Below are 17,785 nucleotides of genomic sequence, written 5' to 3'. Positions count from 1 at the left end.
TTTTTACAAAGCCGGAAGTGACCTAAGTGAATCACAACAATGGCCGCCTGGCGCTGTAGCATTTTACCTGTTGTGGTCTTTTTAAGCATTTAACACTTTTATAGTTTTGACTGTTCGTCACAGAGTGTTAGGCATGCAGAGGTGAGTGAGTGAGTGTGTCGCATAGAAAACAAGAAAGCTGCAGTGCCCGCTTTTTGTGGCCAAAATGAGCGACGTTGTGGAGAAAACGCTGACAGCTCTGCCTAGCCTCCTGTCGTTAGACTCTCAACCCGGAGCCGCAAAACTATCTTCCACCTCCAAACTCGGAATCTTCATCAGAGGAATCACGGAGCTGACGTCCAAGCATGTGAGATTCTAAAGCTGAATTCAAAATTGTGTTAATTGTGCTGTTTAGCAAACTGTCATCTAAAGTTAAATGAGGTAGCTAACTCGATTAGAACATATTACAAGTGCTGTATGTGCTGTAACTCCACCACCGGTTAGCACATGTAACCATTAGGAGTTTAAAAGAACTGGTTGTACCAACCAAATCAATATTTTTTCATGTTTAGAGTTGAAAATTGGAGTAAGTTGTCGAATAAGATGATTGTTTACTCCCTGGTATTCACGTTTGTAGTCCATGCGCGCACACAAAAGTACTGTAGTCCCAAAGAGGCGATTTCAGCTATGCTGTTGTTACAATAGGTCATACATTCAATAATACCTAATGTTAGTAGCTAAACTAGGTCAAATCACTATAATTGGTGATTTCAAAGTTACTAGTGCATGTTACATCGGGCATAGCTTACATACTCAAAACAGGGTGAGATATAATGCTTGCAATATGATACTACTTGGTCAAAAAAGGTCACAACTTAGATCAAACAAGCCCATTGGATAGTTACTGAATGGGGGATGATTTCAACTGACGTGACGACAAGTTTTTTAACCCTGAGTTAATTAATATATGGGAAACACTGCATTCTGTGGACACTGAAATATGTTAATCTGTTTCAAAATGGTGAATGCATCAAGCATGAGAAAACATCCATTCTAAGGCAATTGCTGAAGTACTCAAATTGAATCGAAAGAACTGTCCAGCACATTATTAAAAGGTGGTAAGATGGTGAGGGTCTTACTCTCCCATCATCAATACAAGACCTTTGTAAAGTGAAAAACGTATACAACTCAGGACCTAAATGTTCTGACATTGCAGTAAACAAAGATGAAGGTGGTAATATTAACGAAATATTAGCATGTGACCCATTTTTGACCAGGCAGCGCATGTCATTCATTCCTTTAGTCCATATGTGCTCATTGCAATTAATCACAATTCAGTGCCAATATTGTACTCTTTTTTTTTTTTTGTATAGGAAGAAGAAAAACTGATTCAACAGGAACTGGCTGCTATTAAAGATCAAGCGTCATCCCCAAACACATCCATGGTTTGTGCCATTGCGTTATATCTTTACAGGTCAAACAATGATTGGAATATTAAATTTTGTATCGTGCTGATCATCAGCGGCAGATGAAGGAGCTCATGGTGAGAGCCATCTACTGTGAGATGTTGGGTTATGAGGCGTCCTTCTGCTACATTCATGCCATCAAACTGGCTCAACAAGGCACTGCATTGGAAAAGAGAGTTGGTACGTGTGAAGTCAGTCCTCACTATAAAATGATATAATATTTTGATAATTATATAATTAGGGCTGCCAAATGATTAAAATGTTAATCTGATTAATCACAGATTTTTAACTAATTAATCACGATTCGCAACTGTGTATGAAATGTGCCCATTTTTACTATATTTAATGAATAGAAAGATGAATGATGATATATATTTGTATGTATTAAGAGCTTCAGAGGAGTAGAACATTTTGATCGCACTTTAAAGCGTGATATTATGTGCAATGAGGGGTTGTGTTCACAGACATCACATAATTTAAGGTAAATGTATTCTTTTTCAGTGTAATTTCTAGCATATTTAAATGTACTTTAGGTGGCAGAGTATTTTTCATGAAAATATTCAGTTTACATATCACGGTGTTGAGGATACAATGAAGGAAAAAAATGCAGAAAAAAGCTGCTTAGCCTTATGGAATGTAATTTTCCAATAAATAAAATTTTAAAATAATTTACTGTATATACAGTACCTCACAAAAGTGAGTACAGCCTTCACATTTCTGCAAATAAAGTATTATATCTTTATTATGTAATTTAGGGTAAAACTGAAGATTTTATACAATGTATTTTTATACAATGTAAAGTGTCCAGATTGCATAGCAGTGTAAATGTACTGTCCCCTCAAAATAACACCCAGCTTGAAGTCTCAATGAAGGAAAAAAAATGCAGAAGAAAGCTGCTGAGCCTTATGGAATGTAAATTTCCAATAAATAAAATTCTAAAATAAAAATGTACTGTATATACAGTACCTCAAAAAAGGTGAGTACAGCCTTCACGTTTCTGCAAATAAAGTACTATATCTTTATTATGTAATTTAGGGTAAAACTGAAGATTTTATACAATGTAAAGTGTCCTCAAAATAACACCCAGCTTGAAGTCTCGGTGAAATGTACAATTTTGATTTTCTGTGGCGTTTCCAGGTTACCTCTCTGTGGCCTTGTTTCTTAACGAAAGTCACGAGCTGCTGCTTCTCCTCGTAAATACAGTTCTAAAGGTTGGTGCGTTTTTGTTTTAAACACACAACTTGCTATCTCAAATTGGCATTGACATCAATGAATTTCATGCTCTTAGGATCTTCAGAGCACAAACCTTATTGAAGTGTGCATGGCTCTGACTATTGTCAGCCAGTTATTCCCCAAAGACATGATACCTGCAATCCTCCCTTTGGTCGAAGAGAAGCTAACTCACCCAAAGTAAGAAAGCACTCATTTATACACGGACAATGACTGAACAAGTTGTTTTGTTGAGTGCTTGTTTGGATACTCCAAAATGTAGGACTAATGATATTTTGTTTTTATAGAGAAATAATTAGAAGAAAAGCAGTTCTGGCACTATACAAATTCTACCTAACCGCACCCAACCAAGTTCAACACATCCACAACAAGTTTCGCAAAGCTTTGTGTGACAAGGATCCTGGTGTTATGACAGCCTCTCTGCACATCTACTTACAGATGATCAAGGTACTTTTTTCATTTATTTGGTTAACTCTTCACTGGGATCAACATTGCTGGAAAAAACAAAATTAATTTTGGATTTGATATTTCCTGTAGGAGAATCCAGAAGGTTACAAGGACTTAACAGGGAGTTTTGTCACCATACTGAAGCAGGTGGTGGCTGGAAAACTTCCAATGGATTATAACTATCATAGTGTTCCTGCTCCTTGGCTTCAAATCCAGCTTCTCAGAATTCTGTCCTTATTAGGAAAGAGTGACCAGCGGTAATTTAATGATTTAATAAAATGAATTTGGGTCTCTGAGGCTGTGCTTTGACTGTTTTTTTTATGTTGTTGTGGTGCAATACAGTACAAGTGAGATCATGTATGAAGTTCTTGATGAGTCCTTACGAAGAGCAGAGATGAACCATAACATCACTTACGGTATGCTATGTTTGAGATATCATATTATGTGGTTGCTTACATTTTTCTAATGTCTCTTTATTTTGTCTCCTAATCTTGCTTGTTTTCTCAGCAATATTGTATGAATGTGTAAAATGTGTTTACACAATTCATCCAAAGGCTGAACTACTGGAAAAAGCTGCAAAATGTATTGGCAACTTTGTTCTGTCACCGAAGATTAACTTGAAATACATTGGTAAGAACCTGCGTAGTAATTTTCTGATCAAGTCGGCCGTTGTTAAACATGTTTGTGGTGCTACAGGCTTGAAAGCGCTCACCTACGTGGTCCAGCAGGATCCGAAACTGGCCCTGCAGCATCAAATGACCATCATAGAATGCCTGGATCATTCGGACCTCATCATCAAGCGCGAGGTGACCTGTTTCCTCTAGTTTTTCAGCTTTGGGTAGGGGAAATGCTCAGATATGTGTGGAGTTTGAAATTATTCACTCTCACGACATCACTGAATCTCCTGTTTCCTATAGACACTGGAGTTGCTCTTTAGAATTACAAACGCCCAGAATGTAACCGTCATTGTGGAAAAGATGCTGGACTTTCTGCGTACCTGTCAAGATGACTACACTACCATTGACCTGGTCGGGAAGGTGGCCGAAGTGGCTGAAAAATATCCTTTATTGCTAATGTGTGTGTGTGTGGATTCGAAAAGCAAGTATAGCCATGTGTCAAAAATAGTTGATTTTATGGCTGTATCAGTTGTAATTGCAACAGTCGGGAGATCGGGAAGACCTGCGTTTGCATGTTCTCCCCATGCGTGCCGGGTTTCAGAATCAGAAAAGGGTTTATTGCCATGTATGATCAAACACATACTAGGAATTTGTTTTGGTATAGTAGGTGCAGACACATCTATTAAAAAAGAATGAAAAATACAAAATATACAGAATAACAGTATAAATATATGTACACAGTCTGTTTTTTGTTTGTTATTCCGGAAGTGCAGTCTGATTGTTTTTCCTAAAAGTCTAAACTGAGCGTTAATGTAACGCCCACATTCCAAAACATGCATGTTATAATAATAATATTTTTACACTTTGTTAGCGTTACATTTGATAGTAACTACTTACTTGCCAAACACTCTTGTTTTTTTACATGTACTCAGAAGTGAATTGTTGCCCGTGTAGTGTAGTCAGTAGTCCTTCAATTTAGAACACGGCTACTGCAATAGTATTGATCACATTACTGTGTTGCAAAACATAGTGCTAGATATTACTCACTGTCATAAATAATTATTGTTATTAAACACATAACAATTACATATCATATAATTTAGCTCACCGTTTATTTTCCTATCAAAAAGTCTACATATGCACCTAACGACAACAAGTGGTTCATTGACACCATGAACACTATGTTCTCATTGAGTGGAGACTTGATGCAACCTGATATCCCCAACAATTTCCTTAAACTGCTGTCTGAAGGTGAGTAAACTGTTGTGATATTATGTTATATTCTTACTTGAAGTAATGTTTATCTGGTGGTGTGATGGTACAAGGTTATGCCTTTCATGGCAGAGGGTATTGGTTCCTGGCCCGCTTGCGTCGGGATGGTCATCCAGAATAAAAATGAAGTCAAAACCATTCATACGATTGACTTGCTGTGGCAAGGGAAAAACCAAAAGCGGTCAGGTGGAATGGTTTTAATCATGTAGATGTTCTTTTCTTACAAAATTGCCCAGGGCTTGATAGCATGGAAGGGGACACAGAGTTGAGGCGCTTTGCTGTGGATTCTTATGTGTCTCTGCTGCACGGAGAGCCAGGCAATCTGCCTCAGTGCTTCCTGCAAGTCATCAGCTGGGTGAGCACAAGCCCCATGTACAGTTTATTTATTATACTTTGCAGGAATGTTCTTTGTCATATCATCTGTTGAAGAACTTGAACCTTGATCTAATAAGTGTTTGTCTTTCAGGTCCTTGGCGAATATTCTCATTTGAGAACAGATCTGGAGCCAGCCACAGTTCTGAAACTTCTGGCCAAGCTTTTGAGCTTGAAGCATTCCAGCAGTGAAACAAAAAGCTGGGTCCTCATGGCAATGACCAAGGTCTGTGAGAGTGAAGCAGGTATGGATGTTCTTCAAGGAATATGTGAAACGTACTGCAGCTCCATGGACACCGTGCTGAGACAAAGGGCGCAGGAGCTACAGAACCTTAGCCTGCACGCTGAGCTGAGGGCAAAGGTGCTACCTCAAGATGTTTCTGTGGAACCTGTGGAGGTAATATAGCTTTAAAATTGGCAGGCATATAAATCACACTCTTCATAATTTGAGATTGTTAATTTTATTAGGTAAAATGGAAATTGGTTTATTGAATTATTATGACTAGAATCAGCATTCCCTTTGTTTCCAGGTAGATTCCTCTCTGTCATTTCTGGATGAATTTGTGTCGGAAGCGCTGGCTGCTGGCGCTGCTCCTTACAAATCTCATCATCAACGTCAGGAAGAATTTGTCCAAGAAAAAGGTACAATAAATCTCACTTTAAATATTTATTATATAATTTGGCGAAATGAGAGCAGCCCTGTTTTATTTATTTATATATTTTAAACGGGACGATGCATATTCATTGACATGAGCACATTAAAATTCAGGATGTAAATATGCCAGACAAAGACCAATTTTTATCTGCGGTTCCATGACAGATTGATGTAAAACCATAACAACACCACATATAGAGCATGCAGGACATATGAAAAAAATAGCAGTTAAAAAAATACTTTTGCAAAATGGTACTAAAACCGGTCATAAAATGAGCAAAGAGACACACAGTTTTCAAAGACAAAAATATAAGTATATACAGTACACATTAAACACATCATGAATAAGCACAATACATTCCAAATCAATATTTGATTGTGTATTTGTTTTTCTTCCTCAGTTTTAAGCCTGGAGCCCTACAGCCTGTCGTTACCTATCGACATGTCTTCATGCAGCATAGCTGACAGACAATCTCCCACGCTGCCATCAATGAGCTCTGGTCTGTCTGGTGACAGCACAGATTTCTCGCACAAAGCAGGGTATGTGAACTTGTCCCTGATTTGTCCTAAACCAGGGGTCACCAATGTAACGTCATTCAGGTTTTCACTTAACACTACAAAGATGCATTCTGAAATACAAAATGTGAGTTGTGGATACTCGCAATTTGTTAATGTTCTGATACAACAAACCGATTCGGTTGGTTTGGGTTGAAATAAGCGTGATGAAAATGAGTACCTGTTCCCATTTTCAATTTGTAAAAGTAGCTCTCACAAGGAATTTTTAAAATATTTTTTGTATGCATTATTGTAGATGTTATTTGATAGTTATCATTAATGTTATGGCCATCAATAGTGATACAGCTCTTCTGCTTCCTGTTTCAGTGCCACAACTCTAAAGCTGGAGAAAGTAAAACGAGTGTGGGGTAGAGAGGGCTACCTGGCCCAGAGGGAGCCTGCAGAGGAACCTGCTCCGGTTGAAGCACCCAGTCCAGTCCATCCAGTGGAGCCGGTGGGTGAAATCAGCGTCTCCCAGGACCAGACTTTATCTACAACTGTTGCTGGCAAACTAGAGAAGCAGCAGCTAGCGTCCTCTCTTTTTGTCGGCCTGGGCTCCCAGACATCTGTGTCCTTGGTGAGAAACATTGTACCTCATGTTGACTGGGTTGTGCTCAGTATGATGCATTAAAATAAAAAAAATGTATATACAAAAGTGAAATACATGATCATAAATATCACATATTGATGTGTCTTTGTTTTTAAACAGATGGGAAAGTCAGAGCAGACGCCCCAGAGGTTTAGGAGGAAGGCCAAAGGTCAGGTCTCATCCTCAGAAGTCAGCAAGCAAACACCCAACTCTGTCATCGCCCCTCCCGACAGCGTGGACAACCTGCTGTGTAGCATTCTGCTCGATTCAAACACAGACCCTGAAACATCTTTACCCACACCCAAACAGAATGGTATTGCCCCTTTAGAGGGCGAGCAATCTGAGAGTGACGTGAAGACGCTCAAGACTAGTCTCACCATGGATAACGGCCAAATGGCTGCCGACTCCGTTCAGACTGAAGAACCAGTCACGACTAAAGATATATGTTTGGCCTCCTTCCTCCCTGCTGACTGCATCGGAGCGACCCATTCTGAAATCACTCCTTTGTGTTCCAGCCAGTCTGTGGATCTTTTTGGCTGCCATGTGCACAAAGAACAATGTTTGGAGCTTGTTGTTTTCATTTTCAACTCCTCCTCCACTTGTGTGCAGCGTTTACTTGTGCAGCTGGACTCAGAAGAAGTTGTGGTAAATATGTATTTAGCCCAGATATTGATGACAGGCAATGGTAGCAATAGCACTTTTTTGGATGGATCTTTGAAATTTCTGATTTTTCCTAATTTCTTTGAATGCAACATATCTTGTCTTCTAAGATACCTTGCATTGTTGTTCAGTTTTTGAGGAAGAACACTGATATGACTACAGGAAATACATCACAAAGCTGCTCTAAAGTTGATCTGATGAAGGTTTTCTACTGTTTTGCAGGTGTCCTGTATCTGTGAGAGTCCAGTAGAGGAGGTGAAGAGCCACGGTGTAGAAGTGTGCCATTATTCCCTGACTGTCAAGAGGCCTTCAGTTCATCTTGTAGTGTCAGGACAGGTTTCTTTCCTCATGCCTACTGGGACTCCCCACAAAGCCAAGTTCTCATACAAACTCCCTCTTATCTCATTCATCAGGTGACACATGCAAGGTTCCTAAATGCAGCCATTCTTGTGCGTGACTATTAACATATTTTTATATATTTTGTGTCCAGACCTTTGGCCCTGTCCACAGAGGAGTATGGGACAATGTGGCTGGCCTTTTCGCATGATACAAAGCAGAACCTGACGCTTATCACGGGTCTCCAGGATCCTCTAAGAGCCACTCTGAACGTGCTGGAGAGGAAACTCCACATTCATGTGGTGGAGATAATAGGTAGGCATTGAATATGCCGTATTATATAACCTACAAACATTTAATTGAGGCAACTGAACATGTTGGTAGATAAAAGATGTTTAAATTCTAAACCAAAAGGCTGATTCCATTCTAAATTATACAGCGTTATCCTATTTAACTGTTTGGTGGGTGTTTCACACAAGCCAGGAACAGGAACCCTGCTTTTTGCAGGTTAAAGTTCCCAGACCACCACTAAATGGCCAAAAATTGCAAATAATACACACACAGATAAAACTTGAATCTAGCTTTGACTCACGGCTTCCCAACCTGTTAAACAAGGACTTGTTACCACTAAAATGTTACTACTAAAACTCACCCTATCACATGTTTCATGGTTGACTATGGACTATTATTAGTCAAAAACTATTGGAAAACATGTTAAATGTTGTATTCTGGCCACTAGGCATGAGTAATGTTACATTGATGAGAAATGACATTAGATCGCATTACTGCATGGAGTCAGCCATGGCATGTCCGACATGACATAGTGAAAAGAAGTTCTCATATTCTGTGTGGAAGTGGTAAGTTATTGGTTTCTTTCTTACATTTAGAATAAATACATGTTGGATCCTACTTCACGGATATTCACTTATCACAATTGGCAATAAATGATGGACGACTGTAGTACCATTACAGAGCAAACTGGTCGGCCATCAATACTAGCGCTGATGGATTCATTGTGCACAACAGTACAGCAAGTGTAACATGCAGGAGGTTGTTGCCTTCTATTTACAGTCAGACTGTATATGTATTTTTAACCTATCTTTCCCTGTTCGGTAAGTCTTTCTTTTTCCCAACAGGAACGGAAGGAATTGTCGCTTGCCAGCTCCTGCAGGACCAGCCGTGTTTGATGCACTGCAGAGTACACGCTGGCACGCTTGCCGTGTGGCTGCGCTCGCCGGTCCCCGACCTGCCCGACTGTCTGCTCTACCACTGTCAGAGAGCTTTACAGGAACACTGAAGACTGGCACTGCTGAGCTGCATCAGCTCAAAAAACTGAACAGAAAGGGAGTTGACTGATGCCTGGTGTCTGCATTACAGTGTTTATTACATGGATCATGCACTTGGACACCGTTTTTGAAGAGAAAACGCACGCTTAAGCTCTGGACCCAAAGATTGAAATCGTCAAAATAACACAAATGTCTTAAATTTCTGACAGGGCTTCATAGGGATTTGATCATTCTCGAGGCAATGACATTGTTCATTCAGTATGTCTTACAGTGTTGCTATTTTTAGTCTGAGTTGATCAATACATCAATGCTGAATACTTGAAAAGAAAAAAAATATGCTCGCATTAGCTGGCTAGCAGAAAATGCTGAAAAATTATTGAAGATTTAATATGTGTTTGTCATAAAATATGCTGCAGTATTTGAGGGAATACCCAACACTATCTCATTGTAAAGCTGATATTTATAAGTAAGAGTACGTTAAAAGTCTTAATTATGGCGATGAATCTTCCTCTCCATCATCTCTTTCTCATGTGGCCATCTATGCATTCATCTTTCCGGTAGTCATTTTGGTGAGAGGCGGATTGTAGCTAATACAATATATTTTTTTTGTATTCATGCAATCTTGAATATGCATATTTATTGGCTTTATATTCTTAGTAAAAATATTTTTTATGAGTTTGATTTGAATTAACAAGCGTTACAGTACTGTTTGTCAGATGGAGGGGAAAAAGGACAAGCAAAACCTAAACCTATGCCTTATGTTCTAAAGCCAAGGTGTTTTATTTGTGCCTGTGGTACAGAGTTAAGTAATATGCTTGATGCACTATGATTCTACTAACTCCAATAAATTCACCATGTCATCTTTATCATGATTGGAGTTGATGTGTATTAACTAATAACAGTCATCTTACATATTTAGTCATTTTCAGTTAACAGTGCTGTTCAATGTAATTGTTAAATATTTAAATGGGGTATAAATTACCTAAATTATAATTAGGGGGTCCAATGATATACAAAATTACAATGCATTTGTGTTATGGTTTGATACTTTTGCATACAAAAAACACTTTTTTTTTTTAATTATAATTTTATTGAAGTTGCCAACATTTTTCTAACCTGCCTCTTTTTGATTTACTTTTAGTTTTTTGTTTTTACTTTTAGTTTTAGCTTTGCTGGTGCTGCAGCCCTGTTGCAAGTTAATATTTATTTCAGTGTCTGATTGAATGTTAACACATGGTTACTTTATTGATTGATTGTTAGGCAATATTTACCTTTCCCCACAAGGTGATACAAGTACAAAGAGACAATTATTTACAATGTTTTGACATATGGACTTCAGCAAGGGTAGCCAATTAAACCAAATATGGAGTGATTTTAATGCTGTCCTCACCCTAACTGGTAGCTTGAGCTGACGGTGTCATGTGACACATGCATGACTGTTGTGTTGTAGGGATAAAACGCATGGCCCGGCTGCGCTCGTCCCCCACCGGCTGCTGAGACAGGTTGTTGGTCTGCCTGATGCTGCTGATGGTGCAGCCTCGGCGAGGACACACGGTGAAACGAGATAGGAGCGTGACCAGGATGGCTTTCATCATCACCATGGCGATGTGCTTGCCAACGCAGGAGCGAGGCCCGCAACCGAACGGCTGGAAGAAACGTTTGGGAACCTGAGAAAGAAAGAAAGACGTCAAGGTTTGACCTTGCGTGTATGATATAAGCCACATTTGCTGACTAACTGTTTTGTTAAAATTGTGGAGGTTGAACTCTTTGGGATTTGGGAAAAATTCAGTCTTATGCATGAGTCCGATATTCAGAATGATGTTGGTTCCTTTTTTGATGCTGACGCCGTCAATGATGTCGTCTTCCAGAGCTTTTCGCATGGTGAAATCAACCACAGGATGAAACCTTAGGGACTCGTTGATGAAAACCTCCAGAACTTTCAGACGTGCAAAATCGACATTTTCAACTCCACGTTCACCTGTAACAAGAACACTGGGGTGGTAAGAAAACTTTAGATGTTATCCAGATGTTATACAAAGATAATCCTGATGTACTGATGACAGAGTTGATCTCCTCCACAAGGGTCTGCTCTGTGGCTGGGTTCTGTTTCAGCAGCATCAGCATGAAGAAGAGGCTGATGGAGAGAGTGTCCGGAGCTGCGATCACCATCTCCAGTACGCATTGCCTCACATTGTCGCCGGAGAGCTCCCCTTGGTTCTGTTCAATGGTCAGGTCAGAGTGGGTCAAACAATCAACTATGTACACTAGATCACAAAAGTCGGCAACTCTTTTATTATATTTTCTCAGTGGACAATACATAGTAAACTGGATATAACTTGAGAATAGTTGATACAGCTTATACATATAGGTTATAGGTCGAGGGCCGATACTAGCACGCGGGGGCATGATACTGGGCCTGATACCAGACAAACCATGTGATGATCTTATTATCACATACTATTTAATCATGAGCTTATTATCACGTACTATTTAATCAAAAGACCATTTTGTTTCCAGAAAATGTTCAGTTTATTACATGTATTATATCTACACAACAATTGCAAAAATATTTCAACAATAATATTTTATCAACAGTCTTATCTTATCAATGTCTGACAATTAAAGTTCCAATAATCAAGTTTGGGTTTTTTGGTGACTGGAGAAGAACTAGGCACTAAGCACTCGTGTGCTGTTCTCTGATTGGTTGTTTCACGGGCACGATACCAGAGCAGCGCGCTCTGAGTGGACAGCTACGGGGGCTGATACTGGACATGGTTAAACTCTATATTTTATCAGTATCACTGCCCTGGGCTTTGACACAGTATCATTTCTGCCTTTTCCCGTATCATTCATGGGCGGTTTCTAGGGTACAGGGCCAATTAACACTGTAGTATGTGATAAGAAGTAGTACAGTCCTCCAAAAAACAGCGTTGATTCACTTTCAGTGTATAGTAAATGTATACTGTTATACAAGCTGCACACTGACTACTCTAAATTTTATTCCCATAGTGTTGTCCCTTGACAAAATACATAAAAATGGTTGCTGAAAATGTGAGAGGTGTACATATTGAACAAATACAAAACACAAACGACTCTTGAGAACATCACCTGGGCGAAGATGAGCTCCGTCGCAAAGTCGAGCTCATCATCCAGCTTCTCTGTTGCTTTGAGTGTGTTTCTTTTGAGCTCAAGGAGCGTCTCCATCGCATCCTGTAGCTCCTGGCTAATGGAGATGAAGCAAAGTAATAATCAGGTATATGGACACTTCAACAATTGTTACAAATATGACATTTTTATTGTGTGCTAGAATCTTACGCGGCTGTTTTATGTTTGTCATAAAGCCAACCAATTTTGAAGAATATATTGGGCTTAATCAGAACTGCTTGCCATGTCTCAAAATAGTTTTGGATTTTCACCAGCAAGTCCTTCTCTGAAATATAAGACGTTTTTATTTTGGTAGTTTAAGTATTACATGTACTGCAAATTTGTACAGTGTGTGCATCTTACCATTGAGAGGCACTCTAAGAAATAATTTGTTGGAGATATCCACCACTATGGCTCTCAGCAAATTGAGAGCGTCCACATGTCCGGATGGATCTGTCATATCGTGGAGGTGATCCAGATGTTCTGATGTGGCGCTCATGCAGATAGACACGGTCTTCTTCAGACTGGGTCCTGTCAGGGCTGCAAATATGTAAGCAGAAGACATGAAGGCCAAACATTTGCAGTAAATTGTATTTTTCCCTCACTTTATGCTTCATTTTGTATTTATAAGTTATGAAAAAGGGCTGCATGGCGGACGAGTGGTTAGCGCGCAGGCCTCACAGCTAGGAAACCTGAGTTCAATTCCACTCTCTGGCATCTCTGTGTGGAGTTTGCATGTTCTCCCCTTGCATGCGTGGGTTTTCTCCGGGTACTCCGGTTTCTTCCCACATTCCAAAAACATGCTAGGTTAATTGGCGACTCCAAATTGTCCATAGGTATGAATGTGAGTGTGAATGGTTGTTTGTCTATATGTGCCCTGTGATTGGCTGGTGACCAGTCCAGGGTGTACTCTCTCCCGAAGACTGCTGGTATAGGCTCCAGCACCCCCCTGCGACCCTCGTGGTAGAAAATGAATGAAAGTTATGAATATGGTGTTTCCATTAATGATAGTAAAAAAAAACATTCTAGATCAGGTTAGATGACATCTGACCAGGCAAATATAATAAATATATGTACAAATAATACCTCACCTTTAGAGAAATAAGTCCTCATTTTTTTCCAGAGTTCCACATCGCTGTTAAAAATGATCCCTCTCCCTTCCATCCCAATACACGCCAGACCATTTTTGTTCCCAAATCGAGCTATGTAGTGGGTGCTCCTCAGAACATGATAGACTGCAGAAGACCTACAAGAGAAGCCCCACTTTGACTTGTCTTATTCCAGAATCATTCTCAAAATGTGTAACTTGCCTGCTTATAACGAGAGTCTCCTCCCCGTCAATCCACACTCTCACAATGCTGCCATATTTGTTATTGTAGTAGTTGCTTGCTGTTCCTATGCCTGTCCAGATAAACCTGGCATAGGAGGCAATTGGGCCGAGTCCTGCTAGGAAGGACGGACCTGGAAGAAGATGCATTTCTCATTCATGACGATTACACCAACAAGAAGTAAAGGTGGGAGAAAAGGAGTTTTTGCAGTAGCTTCATCTCATCTGGGAAGATTTTGGAGTCTGTTTTCATCCAGAAGAACATTGATGAGGTCAGAGGTCACTGAGAGAGGCTCCTAATCTTTGTTCTAGTTCAGCCTGAAAATGATAGAGTTCTTCCACACCAATCTCATCTCAGCATACACTTTGGTTGTGCATTGGAAACCTGAAAGGACCTTCCTCAAACTGTTCCTTCAAATTTGGATGTAGAGAATTGTCCAAAATGACTTAGTAAGATGAACTAAAGACATTTGTTCATGTTATGTCATGTTACAAGTTCCAATACCTGGTATGTGTGACAAATGTCTCCGCTCCCAAGTGGTGAAGAGGAGCAACAGGAGAAGAACAAGCAGTAAAGTAACACCGTCTGACACCATGTCGGTTACAGTGTGGCCCATGGTGAGCACCTCCAGCAGCAGCATGACCTACACACACGTACGTGTATATCTTAGGAGCTTCACTGTGGTTAAATAGCCTTCTCAAATATAGCTAAAAAGAGTCAAATTCCACACCACAATAACAGCAATGAACTCTTGATACAGCTCTTGATTAAATCATTATATTATGCAAGTATAGGCAATAGTGGATTGTCCATATTGGTGGAAAAGACATCCAGTCAAATATAAACAGAAGATATATTTTATCAGGTAGGGTAAACTGAAGAAAAGGAAAAATAATAAGTATATATATATTATTTTTTTCTTCTTTTGCTTCAGTTTACTCTACCTAAAAGAAAAATTATATATATATATATATACTTTATTATTTTAAAGAAAAATTATATATATATATTATTAATAAAATTAATATAAATAATAATATGTTTTCTTATTTTTTATTAATAATATTAATAATAAAATTAATATAAATAATAATAATATTTGTTTTAAGAATAAAGTATATATATATATATATATTATTTTTCTTTTAGGTAAAGTAAACTGAAGCAAAAGAAAAAAAAATAATATATATTTATTATTTTTTGGAAAAATAATATACATATATATATTATTATTTTTTATTATTTTTACTTTATTTTGTTATTTATTATTAATTATATATATATAGTATATACATATATATATATATTTTTTTTTTTATTATTTTTTTACTTTTGCCTCAGTTTACCCTACCTGATGAAATATATTGCAACACAAAATTATAACAAGTATGTATATTAAAAAAATAATACAAATCTACAATAGTAATACAATTTTAATTTAGTAGCAAAATAAGAAGAAATGAAATGTTCTTAAATGTAATAAGACGTGACAATGCTCACCTCTGTGCTCTGAAGATGCTTCAGTCAGGTTGGAGTACAGTTTGAGGCGATTCAGCAGTGCTACCTTCTCTAGTTTCCAACAAAATAAATTGCTGTGGCCCAAGTGTTTTTAAATCCTTTTTTTTTAAAGAATAAAAAACCTTTCACATTAGTTGCTGTTGCCTAGAAACACAAGCACTATGGAGTCCTAAGCACCATTAGAGTTTGAGAGCAGTGATGTGCAGAGCACAACTGAGCCACAAAAAAAGCACCTTCAAAAAGAACCCACCCCGTCAAAGAAATGTTTTTGTTTTAATTTTCTTAATCAGGATGGAAAAAAACTTTTTCAATTTGTCTTTTACAAGGCCTTACATCACATTGGGCTTTGTTTGAAAGGAAGGAAGAAAGAAATCTTTGGAGCGAGGAGGCTTTTCATGGGGAGCTTAATTAGCTGGGTCAAACTGACCCGTGTCAAATGGAGCGAGGATTTAGCAGTTCTAAACGGAGGAAAAAAGGGGATGACAAATGTATTTTGAAGCATTGTATTTATAAATTCAACCCACATTTCTGTCACTATGCAGAAAGGAGCAAAAATAATAGCTCAGATTGAGTATTTATGTACAAAAAGAGGATCAAGGCTCATCATAATGTCACATCATTCAATCTCATGGCCTTGAACACATCCTCTCAATCAACTTATTATATCCAACATTTAGGAGGTTGGTTGCAAACTTGGCTGAAACCTCCTTTCTGTCTTGTGGTAGAAACTAAACAGGATGTAGGAACATTCTGACATCTTCACAAATGTACATCAATTAAGAAACTGTTTTGGCAAGCTAGGAGACCCGAGTTCAATCCCACAATTGGCCATATCTGTGTGGAGTTTGCATGTTCTTCCCGTGCATGCGTGAGTTTTCTCCGGGTATTCCGGTTTCCTCCCACTGGCGAGGAAACCATTTGGCGACTCCAAATTGTCCATAGGTATGAATGTGAGTGTGAATGGTTGTTTGTCTATATGTGCCCTGTGATTGGCTGGCGACCAGTCCAGGGTGTACCCCGCCTCTCGCCCGAAGACAGCTGGGATAGGCTCCAGCACCCCCGCGACCCTCGTGAGGAAAAAGCGGTAGAAAATGAATGAATGAATGAATGAATGAATGAATGAATGAATGAATGAATGACAATACTCGACTTGTTCATGAATGTCACATCTTTAGAAAGGACAAAACAAGACTGAGTCGGCCAAGATGGACAAAAAAAAAGTATGAGGCAAATAGGAGAAGCAAGCTAAAGTGTTTTTTTTAACTACTGCTACTTCATACCAATATTATATTTGTTTTTTTTATTCTTTTTTTTAAAAAAATCACTTGAATCCCCCTCCTATACATCCAACTTCCACTTATTGCACATGTCGTTATCATTCACAGCCTGTACAACACAATACTGACCTCAAGTGGTAGAAAGTATGCATTTTACACCTTTTGAGCTTGTGTAATTGTAGGCTTTATGGCCCAGAGGAAGAAAATGTTAAGTTTGCTTGTGTGAGACTTCATTTACCCTAAAACATTGTCCAGAAGGAAACAGGTCGAACAAGTGGTGGGTGGGGTGAGGATTTTCCTGCTTCATCTGGAGAGGCCAGATATTTTCCTGCCGGTGTTTTATAACTTTCTACTACTTCTTTCTGATCTGTGCAACAGCTGCTACACCACACCATCATATTTGCTCTATTCATTTTTGCCATCACCCTTTTCAAAGTAGTGATGGTAATTACAACTGCTACATAGTTGTCAGTCTTTGCATTATGGAAAGGTAGTGACATACAGTAATACATAAATGCAAAATATGAATGTTGTTTCTTCAGTAAGGGCAAGAGGTGTCTACACTGTTGTTAGCATTACTGATTATGCAAGCAATGAAATGTCACGTCCTCATTCCTTTCTTGCATGTTTATCTTCTTCTGCAAACAGGTGTACTATACTAGGACTTAACAAGGGGGATGTGGGTCAAAGGTCAAATGCAAATCATTTTTCACAACACTACAAATGAGATATCCTGTAAGAGTTTTTATTTAAACATGTTTATTATTATGGCCCTAGCTTAAAGTAGTGTAAAAGTGATTTCTAATATTTTGCCTCCCATTTAGCTTCTCTCAGTATGATGTGGTGCAGTGCTGAACCACTACTAATGATCAATAATGATAGTTATTTTGTTTGCAAATGCAGATGATTTAAAAACACGTATATTATTGTCTTATTATTACAGGTGCCCCCCCAATGATGTGGCCACTAAGGTGAGGTTATACTGTAAGTCATCAATCAGTACGTCACAAAGCGTCCCTGAAGGCACCTAACTTGAGAGCAGCTCTTCTTGCGA

At 38.7% G+C, this 17,785-nt stretch overlaps 2 protein-coding genes across 2 annotated transcripts; one reads left to right on the top strand and one right to left on the bottom strand.

Moving 5' to 3' along the window:
- Positions 1-23: 23 nt before the first annotated feature.
- ap4e1 (adaptor related protein complex 4 subunit epsilon 1) lies at positions 24-10,823 on the top strand. The gene is made up of 21 exons (XM_058075114.1): positions 24-346; positions 1,353-1,424; positions 1,502-1,625; positions 2,583-2,656; positions 2,734-2,855; positions 2,963-3,122; positions 3,213-3,379; positions 3,465-3,538; positions 3,630-3,752; positions 3,819-3,928; positions 4,040-4,183; positions 4,879-4,990; positions 5,248-5,366; positions 5,478-5,780; positions 5,914-6,025; positions 6,440-6,578; positions 6,921-7,170; positions 7,303-7,827; positions 8,065-8,255; positions 8,333-8,493; positions 9,315-10,823. The coding sequence occupies exons 1-21, from the start codon at positions 206-208 to the stop codon at positions 9,473-9,475; spliced, it is 3,384 nt and encodes a 1,127-aa protein (XP_057931097.1). The 5' UTR covers positions 24-205; the 3' UTR covers positions 9,476-10,823.
- Positions 9,593-15,633, bottom strand: LOC131130954 (brain aromatase). Its single transcript, XM_058075150.1, has 10 exons — positions 15,437-15,633; positions 14,441-14,579; positions 13,919-14,069; positions 13,700-13,854; positions 12,972-13,148; positions 12,780-12,894; positions 12,573-12,687; positions 11,519-11,681; positions 11,201-11,442; positions 9,593-11,131 (listed from the first exon to the last, which is right to left on the bottom strand). Exons 2-10 carry the CDS (start codon positions 14,574-14,576, stop codon positions 10,856-10,858), a joined length of 1,530 nt encoding a protein of 509 aa, XP_057931133.1. The 5' UTR covers positions 14,577-14,579; positions 15,437-15,633; the 3' UTR covers positions 9,593-10,855.
- Positions 15,634-17,785: the final 2,152 nt, after the last annotated feature.

The sequence above is a fragment of the Doryrhamphus excisus genome, chromosome 6, assembly GCF_030265055.1.
Source record: "Doryrhamphus excisus isolate RoL2022-K1 chromosome 6, RoL_Dexc_1.0, whole genome shotgun sequence".
Classification (NCBI taxonomy): Eukaryota; Metazoa; Chordata; class Actinopteri; order Syngnathiformes; family Syngnathidae; genus Doryrhamphus; species Doryrhamphus excisus.
This window is presented reverse-complemented; position numbering and strand designations above follow the sequence as displayed.

What these genes read in the sequence shown, in the direction of transcription:
- ap4e1 (XM_058075114.1), top strand. Translation starts at nt 206, where the DNA reads ATGAGCGACGTTGTGGAGAAAACGCTGACAGCTCTGCCTAGCCTCCTG. An exon ending in TCTACTTACAGATGATCAAG is followed by an intron (nt 3,123 to 3,212) that starts GTACTTTTTTCA and finishes TATTTCCTGTAG; the next exon opens with GAGAATCCAGAAGGTTACAA. An exon ending in ACCTCATCATCAAGCGCGAG is followed by an intron (nt 3,929 to 4,039) that starts GTGACCTGTTTC and finishes TGTTTCCTATAG; the next exon opens with ACACTGGAGTTGCTCTTTAG.
- LOC131130954 (XM_058075150.1), bottom strand. Translation starts at nt 14,576, where the DNA reads ATGCTGCTGCTGGAGGTGCTCACCATGGGCCACACTGTAACCGACATG. An exon ending in GAGACTCTCGTTATAAGCAG is followed by an intron (nt 13,855 to 13,918) that starts GCAAGTTACACA and finishes CTTCTCTTGTAG; the next exon opens with GTCTTCTGCAGTCTATCATG. An exon ending in TCTTAGAGTGCCTCTCAATG is followed by an intron (nt 12,895 to 12,971) that starts GTAAGATGCACA and finishes CTTATATTTCAG; the next exon opens with AGAAGGACTTGCTGGTGAAA.